Below are 15997 nucleotides of genomic sequence, written 5' to 3' on the forward strand. Positions count from 1 at the left end.
ACCGAGGCTGTAGACTCCCGCCCCTCGCTCAGGTCGTCAGGGGCAACCTTGGCGCTGCGGCCTCGGCCCCGCCCTTCGCGCAGAGGCCAGGTGGCAGTTGGGGCGCGATCGGCCCGTTTGATTTCCCGCGGCCGGTGGAAAGGGGCGGAGGGGGGAGGGGAAAGGGGCCGACGGCCAATGGGTTGGGCCCGGGGCGGTCACGTGGCGGCCCGGGGGCGGGGCCCAGGTGTACTTACTGGGCAGCTGGCGGGGGCCGGGGCCGCGGTGCGAAGTCCGGGAGGCGGGGTCGGCGTGCGGGCCTGGGGGACTGCTTGGCTGGGATTGGCCCGTGGTCGGGAGGCGGGGTCTGCGCGAGCGGCGGCAGCGGGCTGCCATTGGCCTCGGCTCCGGGCCCGCTGCCGGCGTGCGGGCGAGGCTCGGGGCGCGAGGACCGAGCAGGGCGGCGGGTTCGCGAGCCGGGGGGAGGGGCTGGGGCGGTGGCGGCGGCGGCGGCGGCGGAGGCCGGTACTGGACCCGGCGGGATGAGCGAGGTGGAGGCGGTAGCGGTGGCTACAACAGTCCCCGCGGCGACGGTGCCCGCGACGGCGGCAGGGGTGGTAGCGGTGGTGGTGCCAGTGCCCGCAGGGGAGCCGCAGAAAGCAGGCGGCGGGGCGGGCGGCGGGGGCGGAGCCGCCTCGGGCCCTGCTGCTGGGACCCCCTCGGCGCCCGGCCCCCGCACCCCTGGCAACCCGGCGACGGCGGCCTCGGGAACCCCCGCCCTCCCGGCCCGGAGTCAGGCGGACAAGCCGGTGCTGGGTGAGGGGCAGGCGCGCACAGGGCGGCTCTGAGGGGTCGGCGGGCTGGGGGAGGGGCAGTGTGGAGCCCGGCAGGATCCGGAAAACCAAAGGCGGCCTGGCCCGGAGGCCCAGAGCGCTAAATGGGCTGGGAGCTGCGCACCAAACAAAGTGGATTCCCCTGGTGGGAAATCCTGCCGTGCCTTCCTGGGAGGAGGGCGGGGCCGGCAGGTTCAGCTAAGGTCTTGGGGTGGAGAATAAAGCCCCAGGGTCCGGCCACGCCCCCGGGCGGGACACAGTGCCTAGTTGACTGGGTTAGAACTAAGCAAACCTCTGAGCCCGGCAAGCAGGTGCACTGGGGACCCTTGCATTGGGAGGGCTAGAAAAACCCTCAGTTATGACCTGGGGGCGGCACTTTGCAGACCAGGTGAGTACCCAGTTCTAGGTGAAGGGGCTGGATTTGTAGGATGTGGGGAACGTGACTTAGAGTTGGAAGGCTTTTTGAAAGCCTGACTCCCTGTGTGGGTGATTTCATTTGGTGGAATAGGGTAAGAATACCTTGAAGCTACTAGTGAAACCTGGTTGGCTTGAAGGTAAGCTTAATAGGTAATAAGGCAGTAGGCTAGATTTTTTTTATTTTGGAGTGCCTCAAAACTGAGTTCAACTCCATCTCTTCCCCCCATCTCACTGTCCCCACTGCATCTCTGCCTGGCAGCAATCCAAGTCCTGGGCACTGTCAAATGGTTCAACGTCCGGAATGGTTACGGATTCATCAACAGGTATCCAAGGAACCCAGGGCGGGGGTGGAATGGGTGTCTTCCGAACTGGCCTGTGGGACTGGACACACACCCAACCTCATCTCGACCCCTGCGGAGGCACATGGTTGCAATGTCCAGCTGATGCTGGTTGAAAGCCTTTAACCGCAGCACAAATGTGTGCTTAGTGACAAGAGGAAGCCTCCTCCACATCTTCAAGGGCAGCGGAGGATTAATGATTCAGGAACTTGGCAAACCTGGCTCTGACCCTGCCAGCTTCTCATCTCACCTTCTGGAATTGCTTCATTACTTTTACTCTGACATGCCTTTGGGGCAGAATGTATTATAGGGTTCTCTGTGCCTCAGGGCCCCAGGCTGGAATCCTCACTGATTTCCTGTTATGGCAGCACTCACAACTCAACTCCCTTCAAGAGCTGTGGCTCATTCAAGCCCCCCACCTGTTGGGACTCAGGCTGACAGTGGGGGGCAGGAGGAAGGAGCCAGAGGCTGCTGCTTTCCTTCAGTAGGCAGCCCCACCCCTCAGCACTGGGAGAGGCTGTGGCAGTGGATTCTGAGCAGAGCCAGGTCTCCCCCAGTGGGCCCTTCCCCAGCCCAGGCATCCTGCCCGGCCTGGCTCTCCTGGGAGGCCCTAGTTCCCTCTTAGCAGGCTGACCTTTGTGCAGATACAAGTGCTTCAAAGCTAAAACGTTTGTTCTGGGGAAGGGTCCCTGTCTAATTCTGGAAATGGCAGACTGGGTGGGGGGCAGAGTGTCTCCAGGGAAACTTTTCCTTTCTCCCCTCCCCCCACCCACTGGGGTTCTTGTGATAGAGAATGGGTGAATGTTTTCTTCTCTCACCCTTGGTCCCACGCGTCTGGAGAGTGGGCCTGACTCTGGGATTCACCTCCAGGCTGAGGATGAGAATAAAGTTTGGCAGCTGTTCAGAGCAAGTTCCTGACACGTTGTTCCCTTCTCAAACTCGTTCTGCACCTCTGGCCCCATCTGCACTTTCTGCCTCCTTGACTATAGAAGGAAGAAAACTGGAATTTTCCAACCCTGATGGGGGTTGGGGGAGGGGGTGTTGGCCAAGGACAGTTGCACCCAGCGCTGGCAGGTTGTAAGGCTAGCCTGGGGTGGGAGGTGGAGTCCCGGCAGGGGCAGAGCTGTCTCAGGTCCCTCAAGGTGCCTTTGCCTCCCCAGCCTGCCCTTTCCTTGTGAAGTCCAGGTTTGGCACTGAGGCTTTAGGTGTACCTCTCTTTACACCAGTTTCTGGGGGCCCTGCTGGCTCTCCCTCCCATTCCCCAGGCCCTGTCTACCCCTAACTGGAATGCTGGAGAGGATGGGCCCACTGAGCTTAGACTGGGCAGCTAAGGGGGCCTCAGTGAGGAGCTGAGGGCTTTGTTAAAGTCCCTTCCTTAACGACCCATCCTGTTCTGCAGGAATGACACCAAGGAAGATGTCTTTGTTCACCAGGTAAGAGCTAGGTTGGCTTTCTGAGGGGAAGAACCGGCCGTCTTTGAAGGCCTTTGCCGTAATTCTTAGCAGTGCGCCCCACCATGTTTCTCTGGCTCTTCTTCACAATGGCCCATCTGCCAGGGAATAGCTCCCCCCATCCGCCTCGGGTGCCTGTGTCAACCACCATTAGCCGCACTTGTGTTGGGTTACTAAACGTCTGTCAGAATTGAGCATGTTGCCCCTGGGCATGGCACGCTTACTACCTACTGGGACCTGTTAACACTCCAGGAAGCACTGAGGCAATTTTCAGAGGGAGAAGGTCCTTGGGTGCAGTGGTTCTCAAAGCGTGGCCCCTGCACCAGCGGCAGCAGCATCACCTGACATCCAAATTCTCAGGTCCCACCCCAGACCTGGTGAATCAATCAGAGCTGGGGCTGGGGCTCCGCAATCGGTTTAATGAGCTCTCCAGGTGATTCTGATGCACGCTACAGCTTGAGAACCACTGCTTGGTGGAGAGAGCTCTCACTGGGACTGAGGTAAGAAGCAGAGTGCATTTTATCCACTTTGCAACTGAAGGCTGTCCCTGCCTTTTGCTTTGGAGTTCATATTTCTTGCCTCCCTTTTTGAAATCCCTGAGGGGTAAAGCGGGGCAGGAGGCGGGGGGTGCGGGGAGTGTGTCCTGGGGATGGTGGTAACTGCACAGTCTTTGCTGAGGCCCTGAGTTCAGGACTTTTCCCCTGCTAAACTTTGACCATCTCCTTGCTCCACCCTCCAGCTCTAGACCCCAAGTTAAATGTTGAAAGAATGAAATTGGGTGGTGGCCCCAGCAGGGGTGACAGAGACTCCTGTCTTGCTGTCTCACTTTTCACATGGCCTTTTCCCCAATCAGACAGCTATTAAAAGAAACAACCCCAGGAAGTTTCTGCGCAGCGTTGGAGATGGGGAGACTGTGGAATTTGATGTCGTGGAAGGAGAGAAGGTTTGGGGACTGCTGTGGGGTATAGAGTTGACTAGGCTTATGGGAGGGTGGCCTGGAGGTCATCACAGGCTAAGACCCTCCTGGGGCCAGCTCTGATGTCCTCTTCCTTAATGCTAGGGCTAAGGGACGTCCTAAGTATGTCCCTGTCATCAGTCGGCAGTGTCTGGGTTTCTTCTCTGTAGTTCACCAAGCACTTCGACATCCATTCTCCACGTGGGGCCCTGTCCTAGACTTCCCGAGCCCGCCTCTGGAGTAAAAAGGTGGATGCTGGCTGCCAGGCCTTTCTCCACCCAGTCGTATACTGAGGAGGGTGCAGTAGCAATTATTTCAAAAGGACATGTTGCTCCTTCCCAGACGGGTGCAAACACATTCCACTGCCTCTCCAGGGAGGGTAGAAAGAAGTTAGAGGAGCTAAAGGAAAGCTGGAGAGGGGTCTTCCCCTGTAAGAAGGGGAAGCAAGTTGGGAAATGCACATTGGCTGTTGGAGCAGGTTCTGACTATTCCCTTACCACCTTCCCAGGGCGCAGAAGCCGCTAATGTAACTGGGCCCGGGGGAGTGCCTGTGAAGGGCAGCCGTTATGCCCCCAACCGACGTAGGTTCCGCCGATTCATCCCCCGGCCTCCCTCAGTTGCCCCACCACCCATGGTGGCAGAGATCCCCTCGGGGGGGACAGGACCTGGCAGTGAAGGGGAGCGGGCTGAAGACTCTGGGCAGCGGCCCAGATGGCGGCGCCCCCCACCCTTCTACCGACGGCGGTTTGTGCGAGGCCCCCGGCCTCCCAACCAGCAGCAGCCTATAGAGGTGAGGGGAAGCTGGAATATGGGAGCCAGTTCCCCAAATTCAGGAGAGGAGTGGGAGTTAGGATAGAGACCATGGGTCCCCAAAGAAGGAGGAACTGAGGGTTGGGCAGAGCTGCGGATAACCTGGCTCCGGGGCAGCTGCTGTCCCTACAGCTCACTGTCCCCACAGCTCACTGTCTCCACAGCTCACTGTCCCCACAGCTCACCTTTGCATGTTCCCAGGGCACTGATGGGGTAGAACCCAAAGAGACAGCCCCATTGGAGGGACACCAACAGCAGGGAGATGAGCGGGTCCCCCCGCCCAGATTCCGGCCCAGGTACCGAAGGTAAGACCCCCCTGCTGGGGCTTGGTCTTCCCCTTCCAGTGTTGGTTCCTTGGGGAAAGGGACAGGAGGATGGAAGGGCGAAGCTCTAGGCAGACCCTGGGCTCCTGGCGAGAGAGGTGCCTTGTGGGGAGGCAGTGCTCATGGGCTGGAGGCCTGGCTTCTGGAGGTGGGGTGGGGCAGCTGGGTGAGCCCTGGGGAGGGAGTGTTCCCTGGTCCCCTCAGAGCCCTGCTCCTTTCCTTAGGCCTTTCCGCCCCAGGCCACCCCAGCAGCCTAACACAGAAGGTGGGGACGGTGAGACCAAGCCCAGCCAAGGTCCTGCTGATGGTTCCCGTCCTGAGCCCCAGCGCCCACGAAACCGCCCCTACTTCCAGCGGAGACGGCAGCAGGCCCCTGGCCCCCGGCAGCCTGCAGCCCCTGAGGTGAGGACCTCAGATGTGGGATGAAAGAAGAGGCTGAGACCAGCTCCCTCCCCCACCGGCTCCTTTTCTTTTTCTTTCCTACTCTTATCCTTTGGCTCCTCCCCTCCCCTGCCCTGGCCCTGCCACCACCCTCTTCCATGCAGCCTGCTGGGTCCACCCCTGGCAGGTGCCCCCTCCCACCAAGAAGCCCCTGCAGAGGCAATCAAGCCCATGACTGCCCATGATGGCCATGCCCCCCCCAACCTGTCCCCCACTTGCTGCCTGGAGCCATCCTACCAGCTTGTAGATGTGAACTGAGGGGTGTGATTGAGGTTTTAATGGGAAGGGAAAAAGTGAAAGAAGGTTGAAGTTCGGGGCTCTGAAGAACAAGTCTCAGCCCTGCGTTATGGCTCATGCCTGTAATCCCAGCACTTTGGGAGGCAGAGGCAGGAGGATCACTTGCGGTCAGGAGTTCAAGACCAGCCTGACCAATATGGGGAAACCCCGTCTCTACTAAAGATACAAAAATTAGCCGGGCATGGTAGCACATGCCTGTAATCCCAGCTACTTGGGAGGCTGAGGCAGGAGAATCGCTTGAACCGGGAGGGGGAGTTTGCAGTGAGACAAGATCACGCCACTGTACTCCATCCAACCTGCAGTGAGACTCTGTCTCAAAAACAAAAAAAGAGAACAAGTCTCAATTGGCCACCGCTGTTCTTTAGACCTCAGCCCCTGTCAACAGTGGGGACCCCACCACCACCATCCTGGAGTGATTCCAACTCAAAGGACACCCAGAGCTGCCATCTGGTGAGTGGCTGGTGCAGTTGGGTGGGTGGCCAGGAAGGCGGGGTACCGGGTGGTGATGACAAGTCGCTGTTGTTCACAATCCGTCCATTTCCTTTTCTCTCTCAGGTATCTGCCAGTTTTTCCAACTGACCTTGCCCTACCCAGTACCCTGCTCCCCTTTCCCATAATTCATGGCATCAAAGCACCAGCTTTTCACCTTTTCCTTGAGACTCAGGAGGACCAAAGCAACAGCCTTTTGCTTTTTCTTTTTTCTTCCCTCCCCTTATCAAGGGTTGAAGGAAGGGAGCCAGACAGCAACTCCCTCCCATAACTCAGGCTGAGAAGGAACCAGCCAGCTCTTACCTCCTCCTGGTTGTTTTTCTTCCCCCTTCCCCAAGTTTATTTTTGTTTTCCCCCAGCCCCCTACCTCTGAAGCCATTTTATGATCTGTCATGTGCCACCTGAGCCTCCAGTAAAAACAAAAACAGGCTTTCCTGTGGTCTTGGTCTCTGTCTCTTCTGTTTTGGAGAATCGCTAGTAACTCACTGTTGAGGGTGGGGAGGAGGGGATGTGGGGCTGTGGGCAGGGCCTGGCATCCTTGCTCCCCTGTCTCCAGCTGTGCCCCTGGGGAAGAGTGCCCCCATCAGGGGTTTCACTGCCCATCCGTGACATGGGCTGACACCTCCCTAGCAGAGTGAGTATTCTGCAGATGCCAAGAGCAGTGTCCGGCACTGGCAGCTACAATTTATTGAGCATTTACTATTAATAAAGCAATGAGTAGAAATGTGAGTAGGGGCATGAGCAACGGCGTTCAGAAGATTCTGAGGCCTTGAGCTGAGGCAGGACAGAGGGAGGAAGGGGGTGAAGAGTTCTGGTCCCTGTCTCAGCCCGTCCTCAAGTGCCTCCACAATAGGTGGCACTGCTTGTCTTCAGCAGTGACTTTATAGAAGTATCTATATATATACATTTAGTACAACCGACCTTTGGTTTCTTCCCTTAACCCCCTTTTCAAACGTATATAAAAATATCCAAAGGCTCCTCCCAGTCCAGTGTTTCCAGGCAGCCTTTCAAATCCCCTCTTTGCCTTAGTTGGTCAAAAGCCTGTGGGTGCAGCACCCTTCCAGAAAGGGAGAGGAAGAAAGCTAGGGCTCCTTCTTGGCAGCCTTGGGGAACAATCGGGGTAGAGCCCCAAGCCTAGAGGCGGGAGCCTGCCGTCCTTCCATCTTGCCACACATGGGCACATACTTTCCTGTTCCCTCTTGCCCTGGAAGGCTGCCTGCAGTGAGGGAAGTGAGTCCTTTTCCCTGCAGGGGTCAAGAGAGAACCCCCTTCGCCGGGCGCAGTGGCTCACGCCTGTAATCCCAGCACTTTGGGTGGCCGAGGCGGGCAGATCACGAGGTCAGGAGATCGAGACCACCTGGCTAACATGGTGAAACCCTGTATCTACTAAAAATACAAAATAAATTAGCCAGGCGTGGTGGCGAGTGCCTGTAGTCCCAGCTACTCCGGAGGCTGAGGCAGGAGAATGGCGTGAACCCAGGAGGCAGAGCTTGCAGTGAGCCGAGATTGCGCCACTGCACTCCAGCCTGGGCAACAGAGCGAGACTCCGTCTCAAAAAAAAAAAAAAAAAGAGAACCCCCTTTGCCCAGAGTCTGTGTGGCGAGAATTCAGTGAAAGTCCCAGATTGTGGGAGGAGTCCAAGGTGGTGGGAAACTGGATTTCTTGTCTCCTATCCTGCTCTCTGCTCTGGTTTGTCCCGCTGAGAAAGTCTAGACCTGTCTTCCCTCCAATCTCCCTTCTCTAGCAGGGAAGAAGGTATTCTGGAGCTGAGTATGGGGGGAGGTGGGGAGGAAAGAGGATGGGGGAAGGAAGAGGGAGGGGACAGTGGCCCACCCTGATGGCCACGGCCAAACCACAACACATAAATAATCCAAGAGAGTCACACGAGGGGAATGAGGGGGTGCTCAGACCACCCTTCCCCCAGCTTCCCAATTCTACCAGGCTGCAGGGATTCTTTTCCACCCGGAAGTAATAGGGAAGAGAGGGTTAAAGTGCTGCAGAGGAAAGGAAGGGGTCTCTGGGGCGGGTAGAGACAGCTGGCTCTCCCACCCTTGCCTGGCCCCTCAGTCGTTCTCATCTGGCCCTAAGTACTCAAGTTCTGTGCTGGGTTTCACCTCCTGCTCTAAAAGAGAGGGTGTCCGGTGGAAGGCAGCTGAGATCTGGTCAAACGTCCGGCCTCGAGTTTCAGGTACTCTTAAGAAGGTGAAGATGAAGAAGCCCAGCAGGAGGACCGCAAATAGAAGGAAGACGTAGGGCCCCATAGCCTCCTGGGACAGGTGGAGAAAGAGGTGTTGACAGAGTGAGGTGGGGAGGGAAGGGGTGGTTTCAGGCAACCAGGAGCTAAAGGCCTTCACAGGGAGCTGGGGAGACGGCAGACAGCAGCTGCCTCCTCCAGGGACAAGGGAAATGAGCAGGAATGAGAATTTACACTGAAAAGAGGATTCTCTGAACCCCAAACACTCTTTTAGTTTTCGCCCTCTTCACCATCCTCAGTTACTGCACTCAGAGGAGAGTCCCAGCTGTTTGTAGTATTAATGCAAAGTGTATCGTTTTATTCTCAGACTAAGGTAAGTTATGCCACTGGTGCGTTTCAGACACCTCAGTTACTATCCAATCTAGGTCAGCTCCCTTCCTTGCTTTGATTCTGTGGAGCAGGTGGTCCACCAAAGTGACCCAAAGACCCATGATCTGTGGCTGCAGGAGTCCCTGACGGGGAAGCAGGTGGGCTAGCTGTGTGATGCCCACCTCTGGCCTACAGTGTGGGAGGCTGGGGTGGGGGGGACCTACCGCAACATACTGGAAACCCATGCCAATGAGGAAGTTGCTTGTCCAGTTGGAGAAACCAGCCACAGCCATGGCTGCCGGGCGGGGTCCCTGGCTGAAGAGTTCGGCCACGATGAACCAAGGAATGGGGCCAGGGCCAATCTCAAAAAATGCCACAAAGCCAAAGATGGCCACAATGGAGACGTAGCTCATGGCTGGAACTCGCTCCTAGGGGCCAGACAGGGAGGGTGGAGAATCCAGTTGAGGCCCTTCTGGATCTTTCCTTGCCCTCAACTCAGAGAAGTGAAATCTAACCCCCTCCCCAGCAGCTTGTGGGGGGCCTGCCGTCCCCGGTTAGAGCAGGCCCTTGAGCCTTTCTGAGCACTGGCATTCTGCTGGCTATCCCAGGTGGGTTCAAGGCAGAGGAAATGTTATAGCCTCTCAGTTCTTAGGACGGTCAGCTCTCCCTGGGCTCCAAAGCTGGGTCCTTAGGAATGATTGTTCCTGAGGCTTGACAGGGGCTCTCCCTCCTGGCTGCCAGAGTTGTGCCACAGCTGCCTCCCAGTGCAGCCCAAATCCCTCAGGAGCAGACCACAGTCCCAGCAGATTCTGGAGCCAGTCACCCATAGTCCTGGTCCAGAGCTGGCGCCAGGATTGAAAGCATGTGTGTTAAGAAGGGGCCCTGGCTGGTCACAGAGACTCTCAGGACCATTCCCATGGGCTGGGCTGCTAGCCTCTCCTAGTCTCCAGGCCTTACCAGCAGGAGCAGAGCCACAGTCATCAGGATGGCACAGCCACACATGCCCGCCAGGCCCAGGAGATGGAGCGTCCGGCGCCCCGCCCGCTCCACCAACAACACCTGCGGGGAGAGTCAGAGCTTGACCGGAGCCTTTCAGGCACGGGAAGTAGGAGGGGCTGCGTGGGTGAGGGCAACCAAGAGCAGGACCTCCGGGACACCCAGGGATGTGAAGCCAGTGGCTCGGGCCATTCCAGAGGTGAGCAGTTACCGAGACCAAGGTGAAGACTGTGTTGACCACACCCGCTCCTATGGTGGCATAGGCAGGCTGGCCTACCCCTGCTGTCTCGAAGATGCTGGTCGAATAATAGAAAACCTAGAGGTGGGGGAGAAGAAATGATGGCAGGAATGTCCCTTCCTCAACTCCAGCCACAACAGGCTGGCCCTAACCTGAGTGTTGGTGGAGGGTTTGCTCCCCACTCTCGTCTCCCCTCCCGGGGCTGTGCCCTGCCTGGAGGCTCCTCCACACATACAGCATTGATGCCAGAGAGCTGCTGGCTCAGCTGCAGCACGACTGCAATGATCAGGGGCTGCCGGTGGGTACGGCTGCCCAGGAGCTGGAGCAGGGACAGTGGCCGCTCATGCTCCAGCTTCCGCTTCTCATCCTTCAGCTCAGCCAACACTCCAGAAACATCGGCCCAGCCTGTCAGGCGCTTCAGACCTGGAGAAGGGAAGGTCAGGCCTGAGGGGACCTGAGAGGAAGCCAGGTGCTAGCCAGACGAGGCGGAGGCATGGGCCTGGGCCAGGCTGCAGCGGGAGAGCTTACTCTTTCTGGCAGGCCCCTCGAGATTCCGGATGATGTAGAGGTAGCGGGGGCTCTCGGGACAGAAGGGCAGCAGGACCAGCTGCAGGAGGGCAGGTAGCACTGTGAGGCCCAGGAGCAGTGGCCACAGGCTGGCAGTGCCCAGCAGGGACTCCAAGCCCAGCACCTGTGGGAGAAGGTTGGGAAAGAAGGCAGGTCACTCAGCCCTCCTGCCTTACCTTGGAAGCCCACCATATTCTCCAGAGCCCCACTCTAACCACTGCCCAGGCACCCATGAGGCTTGTCCCGGTCACCTGGGCGATCAGAATGCCGATGACGATGGCCAGTTGGTTGAGCGTCCCCAGGGCGCCCCGCAGGTGAGTGGGAGCAATCTCCCCCACGTACATGGGCACCAGCCCTGATGTCAGCCCTGGGCGAGGGAAGAAGAGAGGGCTGAGGGCAGGTGTCCATTCCCATCTGAAAGCCCAGGCATGGTGAAAGAGAACAGGGTGCTAGGCAGGGCTGCGGTGCCCGTGAATACCTGAGTAGGCGCCAATGAGGAATCGTCCAAGGATGAGCATTTCGTAGGAGGCAGCAGCGTTGGCCAGGCCCATGAGGCTGCCCCCCAGCACCGCCAGGATATTGTTGACCAGCATGGCCCTTTTCCTGGCAGGCAGACAGAGTGAGGCTGTGAGGGTAAGGGCACCCAGCAGTGGCTCCCTTCCCGTTTCCCCCACCCCTGCCCTCCAGCTGCGAACCTTCCAAGCCACTGAGAGATGATACCAATGAGGAAGGAGGAAATCATGCCGCCCACGGAAAAGATGGCCACGGAGAGGGCCCAGAGGGTGGTGAGGGTGCCTGGAGGGATGGAGCTGGGTCCGTCAGGCCCCTGCCTCCCCAGCCACGTCTCATTGTAGCTCTGTTCAATCACCTGGGGGACAGCAGAGGACAGATTTCCTGCAGACCCTCCCCTTTCCACCACCCCTGAGACAACTGTCCTCCTCGTTTGGGTACCCCCCCTGCCAGCTGCAGGCCCTCACCTTCTGAGGGGCATTGATGACCCCAATGTTGTACCCAAACTGCAGGGAGCCAAGCACCGCAGAGAACACAGCAAGGACCAGGGTCCCAGTCACTCGCTGCTGAGGGGGTTCTCCATCCTGGACAGGCAGACGCAAAGACACAGCATGTCACATGGAACCATGATTTTTTTCCTTCCGCTAGGGGCCCGGGCCCAGCTGGAGCCTGAAGATACTGGGCTCCATCCAGCATGTTGGGTGAGGGAAACTGGGCCATATTAGGAATTGCACAAAGATCTCAATGTAAACAGGAGCTCAACTGCAACCTGGGCATAAAGGAGAAACTGGATGTTTGAGTCCATAAGGCAGAGAAATGTTTGAGAACTTGTCTCAAAATTCTTCTGTGACCTTGAGACAGGCTTGGCCTTAAGAGCTCAGATTTGTGTGACCTTGGCCAAGTCACTTCCCCGCCCCGAACCTGAGTGTCCTCTGTGAGATGGGGGTGATGTTGCCTGCCTTGCCTACCTATCTGTGAGAGTGTTGTGAAAATCAACATCACATGTTAACAGTATCCCCGACAGTGCTGGTTCCATAAATTAACAAGTGCATTATCATCAGCCACTGTCCTCTTCCCTCCCCTCTGGGGGTTCTGTCTCCAGGAGGCCCCCAACAGGAACAAGAAGTGCTGTTCCAGAAAGGACATCCCGGTCATCTAGGGGTGGCCTTCTCTATCTATGTCGCGGCCTGCCCTCCCCCTCTAACCTCCGTGCAGGGAGGGCCGTCCAGGGGTTCTGCCTGGGAGGGCCATGCCCAGGGGAGGAGGGCAGGAAGGTGGTGTGAGGGGCGGTGGCAGTGGTGGCCGCTCGCTGGCGGCACAGACTGTCTCCAAGCGGAAACCTGAGCTGGGGGAGGGGGGGCTGACAGTCCCCTCTGCCCCTCCACCAACCATGGGGCCAAGGGAAAGTTCAGCGTCCTGGAGGGCGGCCAGGAGTGGGGGTGGGGGCCCACGGAGAGCCTCTGGTCCTCGAAACACTGCCCGCGAGCGAAGACGGACGGACAGCTCCCGGAGGGCAAGACCTGCCTGGATCTGCTTTCCCGAGTTGGATCGAGGGCAGGGTGTCCCCGATTACGGAGCGCCGCGCCTCCTACTAGGCAAGGGGGTGAACCCTGGCTCGCAGAATCCATTTGCTGCCTGTGCCCCGAAAGGCCCTCCAGACCCACTCTGCCTCTTGGTAGGATTGGAATCTCACGGTCACGGGTTGTCCAGGCCGGGTATAAATAGCCAGCCCCCCACCTTCACCCCCTGCGCCTGCGCAGGAACCACCCCCAGCTGACCCCAACCGCGACCCCAGCCCAAGAAAAGCGGGACCCGTGCCCCCCCGCCCCGCCCCCTCATGATGAATCCTACTTCGGAGCCTATCTGTTGGAAGCCCGACGGCATCTCGTCTTAGAGGAGCTGGACGCGCAGGGGTGACGAAGATGAAAGAACCGATCCGGGAGTCTCTGGTCCCGGCCTGGCACGCAGAACCTGCGAAGGCCGCGGGGGTCCCGGAGTGACGTGCGAGGGCGGGCCCGATGGGACCCACAGCCACAAGCCAAGGAGCCAGAGAGCAGTGGGGCTACCGCGGATCTGGCGGAGCGGGGCTGGGGGAAAAGACGCGAGGAGCCCCCGCCACCTCGCTCCTGCCCCAGCGGGCCACGCCCTTCACAGCACCCATTGGCCAGGAGCCCGCACACCCCAGAAGACCACGCCCCCTCCGCCTGGGGTTTAGAGTTTGGCTGGAGTTGGTGGGGCCGGCCAGTGAGGCCACGCCCCTCCGCGTGGCTGGCGAGACACGCCTCTCGGGTTCCCGCCAGCCTCCGACTGGGAAGTTTTGAGAAAAGAGTCCCTGGAACAAAAGGCCCCGCCCACCCACGTGTTAGGACTCCGCCCACCAGCTAGGATCCCGGGCTGCAGAAGCATCTTAAACTCTGCAGGTCTGGACAGTGGGGTCTGAGAGATGAGGACGGGCCAGGTGTACTTGCCCCGGGGAAACTCCAGCGGCCTGAGACGGCTCGCGAGCCGGCGCGCGGGTTGGGAGAGGAGCAATGCCCCAAAGTAACCCGGGGCTATTTTTAGCTCTCACGTTGGGAGCCACCAAATGTCAGGTCCCGGGCGTCCCGGCCTGTCCCAGGCGGGGGCGGAGAGACAGGGAGATTAAGCCTTAAAGGGTCCGCGACATGCTTCCCACGCGAGTGTGGCCCTGGGGGCCAGGAAATTCCGTTCCCAGAACGGGTCTGGTGGCCGGGCTGCTTGGTCCTGTCTTTCAGTGCCTCCCTGCTCCGGGCACTGTCTATCCCGCCCTTCCCCTACACACATTCCCTAGGTTGGTTCCTGGAGCCGGTCCGAGGGACAAGTGGTCACACCGACCACACCACCAGCCCTGAGGTCTCTGAGCCTCTGAGGTCTCTGAGCATATGCTGGCCGCGTGAACGACACGCTCTCTGGAGGCTGCTCCGGGTTTGGATCCTCGGCCAAATTCTGCCAGGCAGAAAGTGCGCGACCTAGGGTCGGCGCGTGGGGAAAGAGAAGCGAAATACCCAGAGCGTGGAGAGTGTCTGGCTCAGAAAACGGGCTTCGGAAGCGCAGGGTTGTGGTGCCACCTGGAGGACGAGCGAGGAGCCGCAGTGGATTGCACTTGGAATCTCAACCCACTATCTCTCGCCTTTCCGCCACCCCTAAGGCTTCAGTGACATCTAACCCAGGCCCTTCTCTGGAGCTGCAAATCCAGGTGTTCGTCACCGCCCGGATGTGGCAGCTCTAGTGATCAGCATGTCCAAACCTGCTCCTCCTCCTAACTTCCTTATTTCAATGAATTACCCGCCCAGTCACCCCTATGGTAGAAGTCATGCTCGATTCCTCCTGTCCTGCGCCGCTCTCCCCGTTTATCCAGTTAGTTTCCAACATTGGTGCTTTGACCTCCAGAACTCTCTCACATTCATCCGATATTCTCCGTGGCGGCTGCCACTTCAGTCCAGATCACCATCACCCTCACTGGTCTTCCTGCTCATCTTATTTCCTTTATGACGAGGGCAAAGAACAATTTTCGAAGGTCCAATCTCATCTCTCAAGCAAGTAGTCTCTGTTGCCCCAGTTGTCAAGTTCAAATCCCTTTTCAGAGTGAACAAAACCTCCTGCCTCTCTTATCCAATCTCTGGCCAGGTTTACCTGTCTCTCCTGCCTCTCCTTCTATCTCCTTCGCCTCCTGTTCTGGGCAATGCCTAAGTCCTTATTGTACCCAGAACACGCTGTGCCTTTACATCCCTTCTTGATCCCTTTGCTGTACTAATCCCCTGCAAAATCTGGAATGCTGGCCGGGCGCGGTGGCTCATGCCTGTAATCCCAGCACTTTAGGAGGCCAAGGCAGGTGGATCGACTGAGGTCAGGAGTTCGAAACCAGCCTGGCCAACATAGAGAAACCCCATGTCTGCTAAAGATACAAAAATTAGCCGGGCGTAGTTATGCACACCTGTAATCCCAGCTACTCGGGAGGCTGAGGCAGGAGAATGGCTTGAACCCGGGAGGTGGAGGTTGCAGTGAGCCAAGATCGTGCCCTTGCACTCCAGCCTGGCGACAGAGTGACTCCGTCTCAAGAAAAAAAAAAAAAAATCCGGAACACTCCTCTTCAACCTTCAAAGAAAGCTTCCTCACCCAGCTCCTGCTCCACAGGTTCACTTTGCTTCCGGCTTCTGGGGACCTTGATCCCTGAGTTCCAACACAGAAGATTGAACGAATGACACAGTTATTAGCACACTGTCTTCACTGATCTATGTCTCATTTTTATTTTTGTTTTTGTTTGTTTTGAGACGGAGTTTCGCTCTTGTTACCCAGGCTGGAGTGCAATGGCACGACCTTGGCTCACTGCAACCTCCACCTTCCGGGTTCAAGCCATTCTCCCGCCTCAGCCTCCCGAGTAGCTGAGATTATAGGCATACGCCACCAGGCCCGGCTAATTTTGTATTTTTAGTAGAGATGGGGGATTTCACCATGTTGGCCAGGATGGTCTCAAACTCCTGACCTCGTGATCCCCCCGCCTCAGCCTCCCAAAGTGCTGGGACTACAGGCATGAGCCAATGTGCTTGGTCTCCCCCCTTTTTTTTTTTGAGACAGAGTCTTGCTCTTTTGCCCAGGCTGAAGTACAGTGATGCGGTGTCGACTCACTGCAATCTCTGCCTCCCAGGTTAAAGTGATTCTCCTGCCTCAGCCTCCCGAGTAGCTGGGATTACAGTCCCCTGCCACCACACCCAGATAATTTTTTCTATTTCTAGTAGAGATGGGGTTTCACCATGTTGGCTAGGCTGGTCTCG

The 15997-nt window shown here is 58.1% G+C and overlaps 2 protein-coding genes across 3 annotated transcripts; one reads left to right on the forward strand and one right to left on the reverse strand.

The window, feature by feature from the left end:
* The first annotated feature begins 370 nt into the window (after positions 1-370).
* YBX2 (Y-box binding protein 2) lies at positions 371-6772 on the forward strand. 2 transcript variants are annotated; one of them, XM_055257580.2, is made up of 10 exons: positions 481-795; positions 1489-1552; positions 2967-3000; positions 3474-3518; positions 3872-3961; positions 4482-4763; positions 4985-5088; positions 5331-5508; positions 6210-6294; positions 6400-6772. In XM_055257580.2, exons 1-9 carry the CDS (start codon positions 522-524, stop codon positions 6258-6260), a joined length of 1122 nt encoding a protein of 373 aa, XP_055113555.2. In that variant the 5' UTR covers positions 481-521; the 3' UTR covers positions 6261-6294; positions 6400-6772. The 2 variants fall into 2 exon arrangements, with proteins under 2 accessions (XP_055113556.2, XP_055113555.2); XM_055257581.2 differs by lacking the exon at positions 3474-3518 and having other exon boundaries at positions 371-795.
* SLC2A4 (solute carrier family 2 member 4) lies at positions 6769-13359 on the reverse strand. Its single transcript, XM_055257577.2, has 11 exons — positions 13059-13359; positions 11675-11791; positions 11393-11565; positions 11176-11300; positions 10949-11064; positions 10659-10821; positions 10366-10553; positions 10104-10208; positions 9854-9955; positions 9121-9324; positions 6769-8600 (listed from the first exon to the last, which is right to left on the reverse strand). The coding sequence occupies exons 1-11, from the start codon at positions 13089-13091 to the stop codon at positions 8397-8399; spliced, it is 1530 nt and encodes a 509-aa protein (XP_055113552.1). The 5' UTR covers positions 13092-13359; the 3' UTR covers positions 6769-8396.
* Between the last annotated feature and the right edge of the window lie 2638 nt (positions 13360-15997).

This window comes from Symphalangus syndactylus, chromosome 20 (assembly GCF_028878055.3).
Source record: "Symphalangus syndactylus isolate Jambi chromosome 20, NHGRI_mSymSyn1-v2.1_pri, whole genome shotgun sequence".
Taxonomy (NCBI): Eukaryota; Metazoa; Chordata; class Mammalia; order Primates; family Hylobatidae; genus Symphalangus; species Symphalangus syndactylus.

Excerpts from the sequence above, each read along its gene's own strand:
- YBX2 (XM_055257580.2), top strand. The coding sequence starts at position 522 with ATGAGCGAGGTGGAGGCGGTAGCGGTGGCTACAACAGTCCCCGCGGCG. Across the intron at positions 1,553-2,966 it reads GGTTACGGATTCATCAACAG|GAATGACACCAAGGAAGATG; the intron begins GTATCCAAGGAA and ends CCTGTTCTGCAG. Across the intron at positions 4,764-4,984 it reads ACCAGCAGCAGCCTATAGAG|GGCACTGATGGGGTAGAACC; the intron begins GTGAGGGGAAGC and ends GCATGTTCCCAG.
- SLC2A4 (XM_055257577.2), bottom strand. The coding sequence starts at position 13,091 with ATGCCGTCGGGCTTCCAACAGATAGGCTCCGAA. Across the intron at positions 11,065-11,175 it reads CCTCATTGGCGCCTACTCAG|GGCTGACATCAGGGCTGGTG; the intron begins GTATTCACGGGC and ends TCCCTCGCCCAG. Across the intron at positions 9,956-10,103 it reads CAGTCTTCACCTTGGTCTCG|GTGTTGTTGGTGGAGCGGGC; the intron begins GTAACTGCTCAC and ends CTCTCCCCGCAG.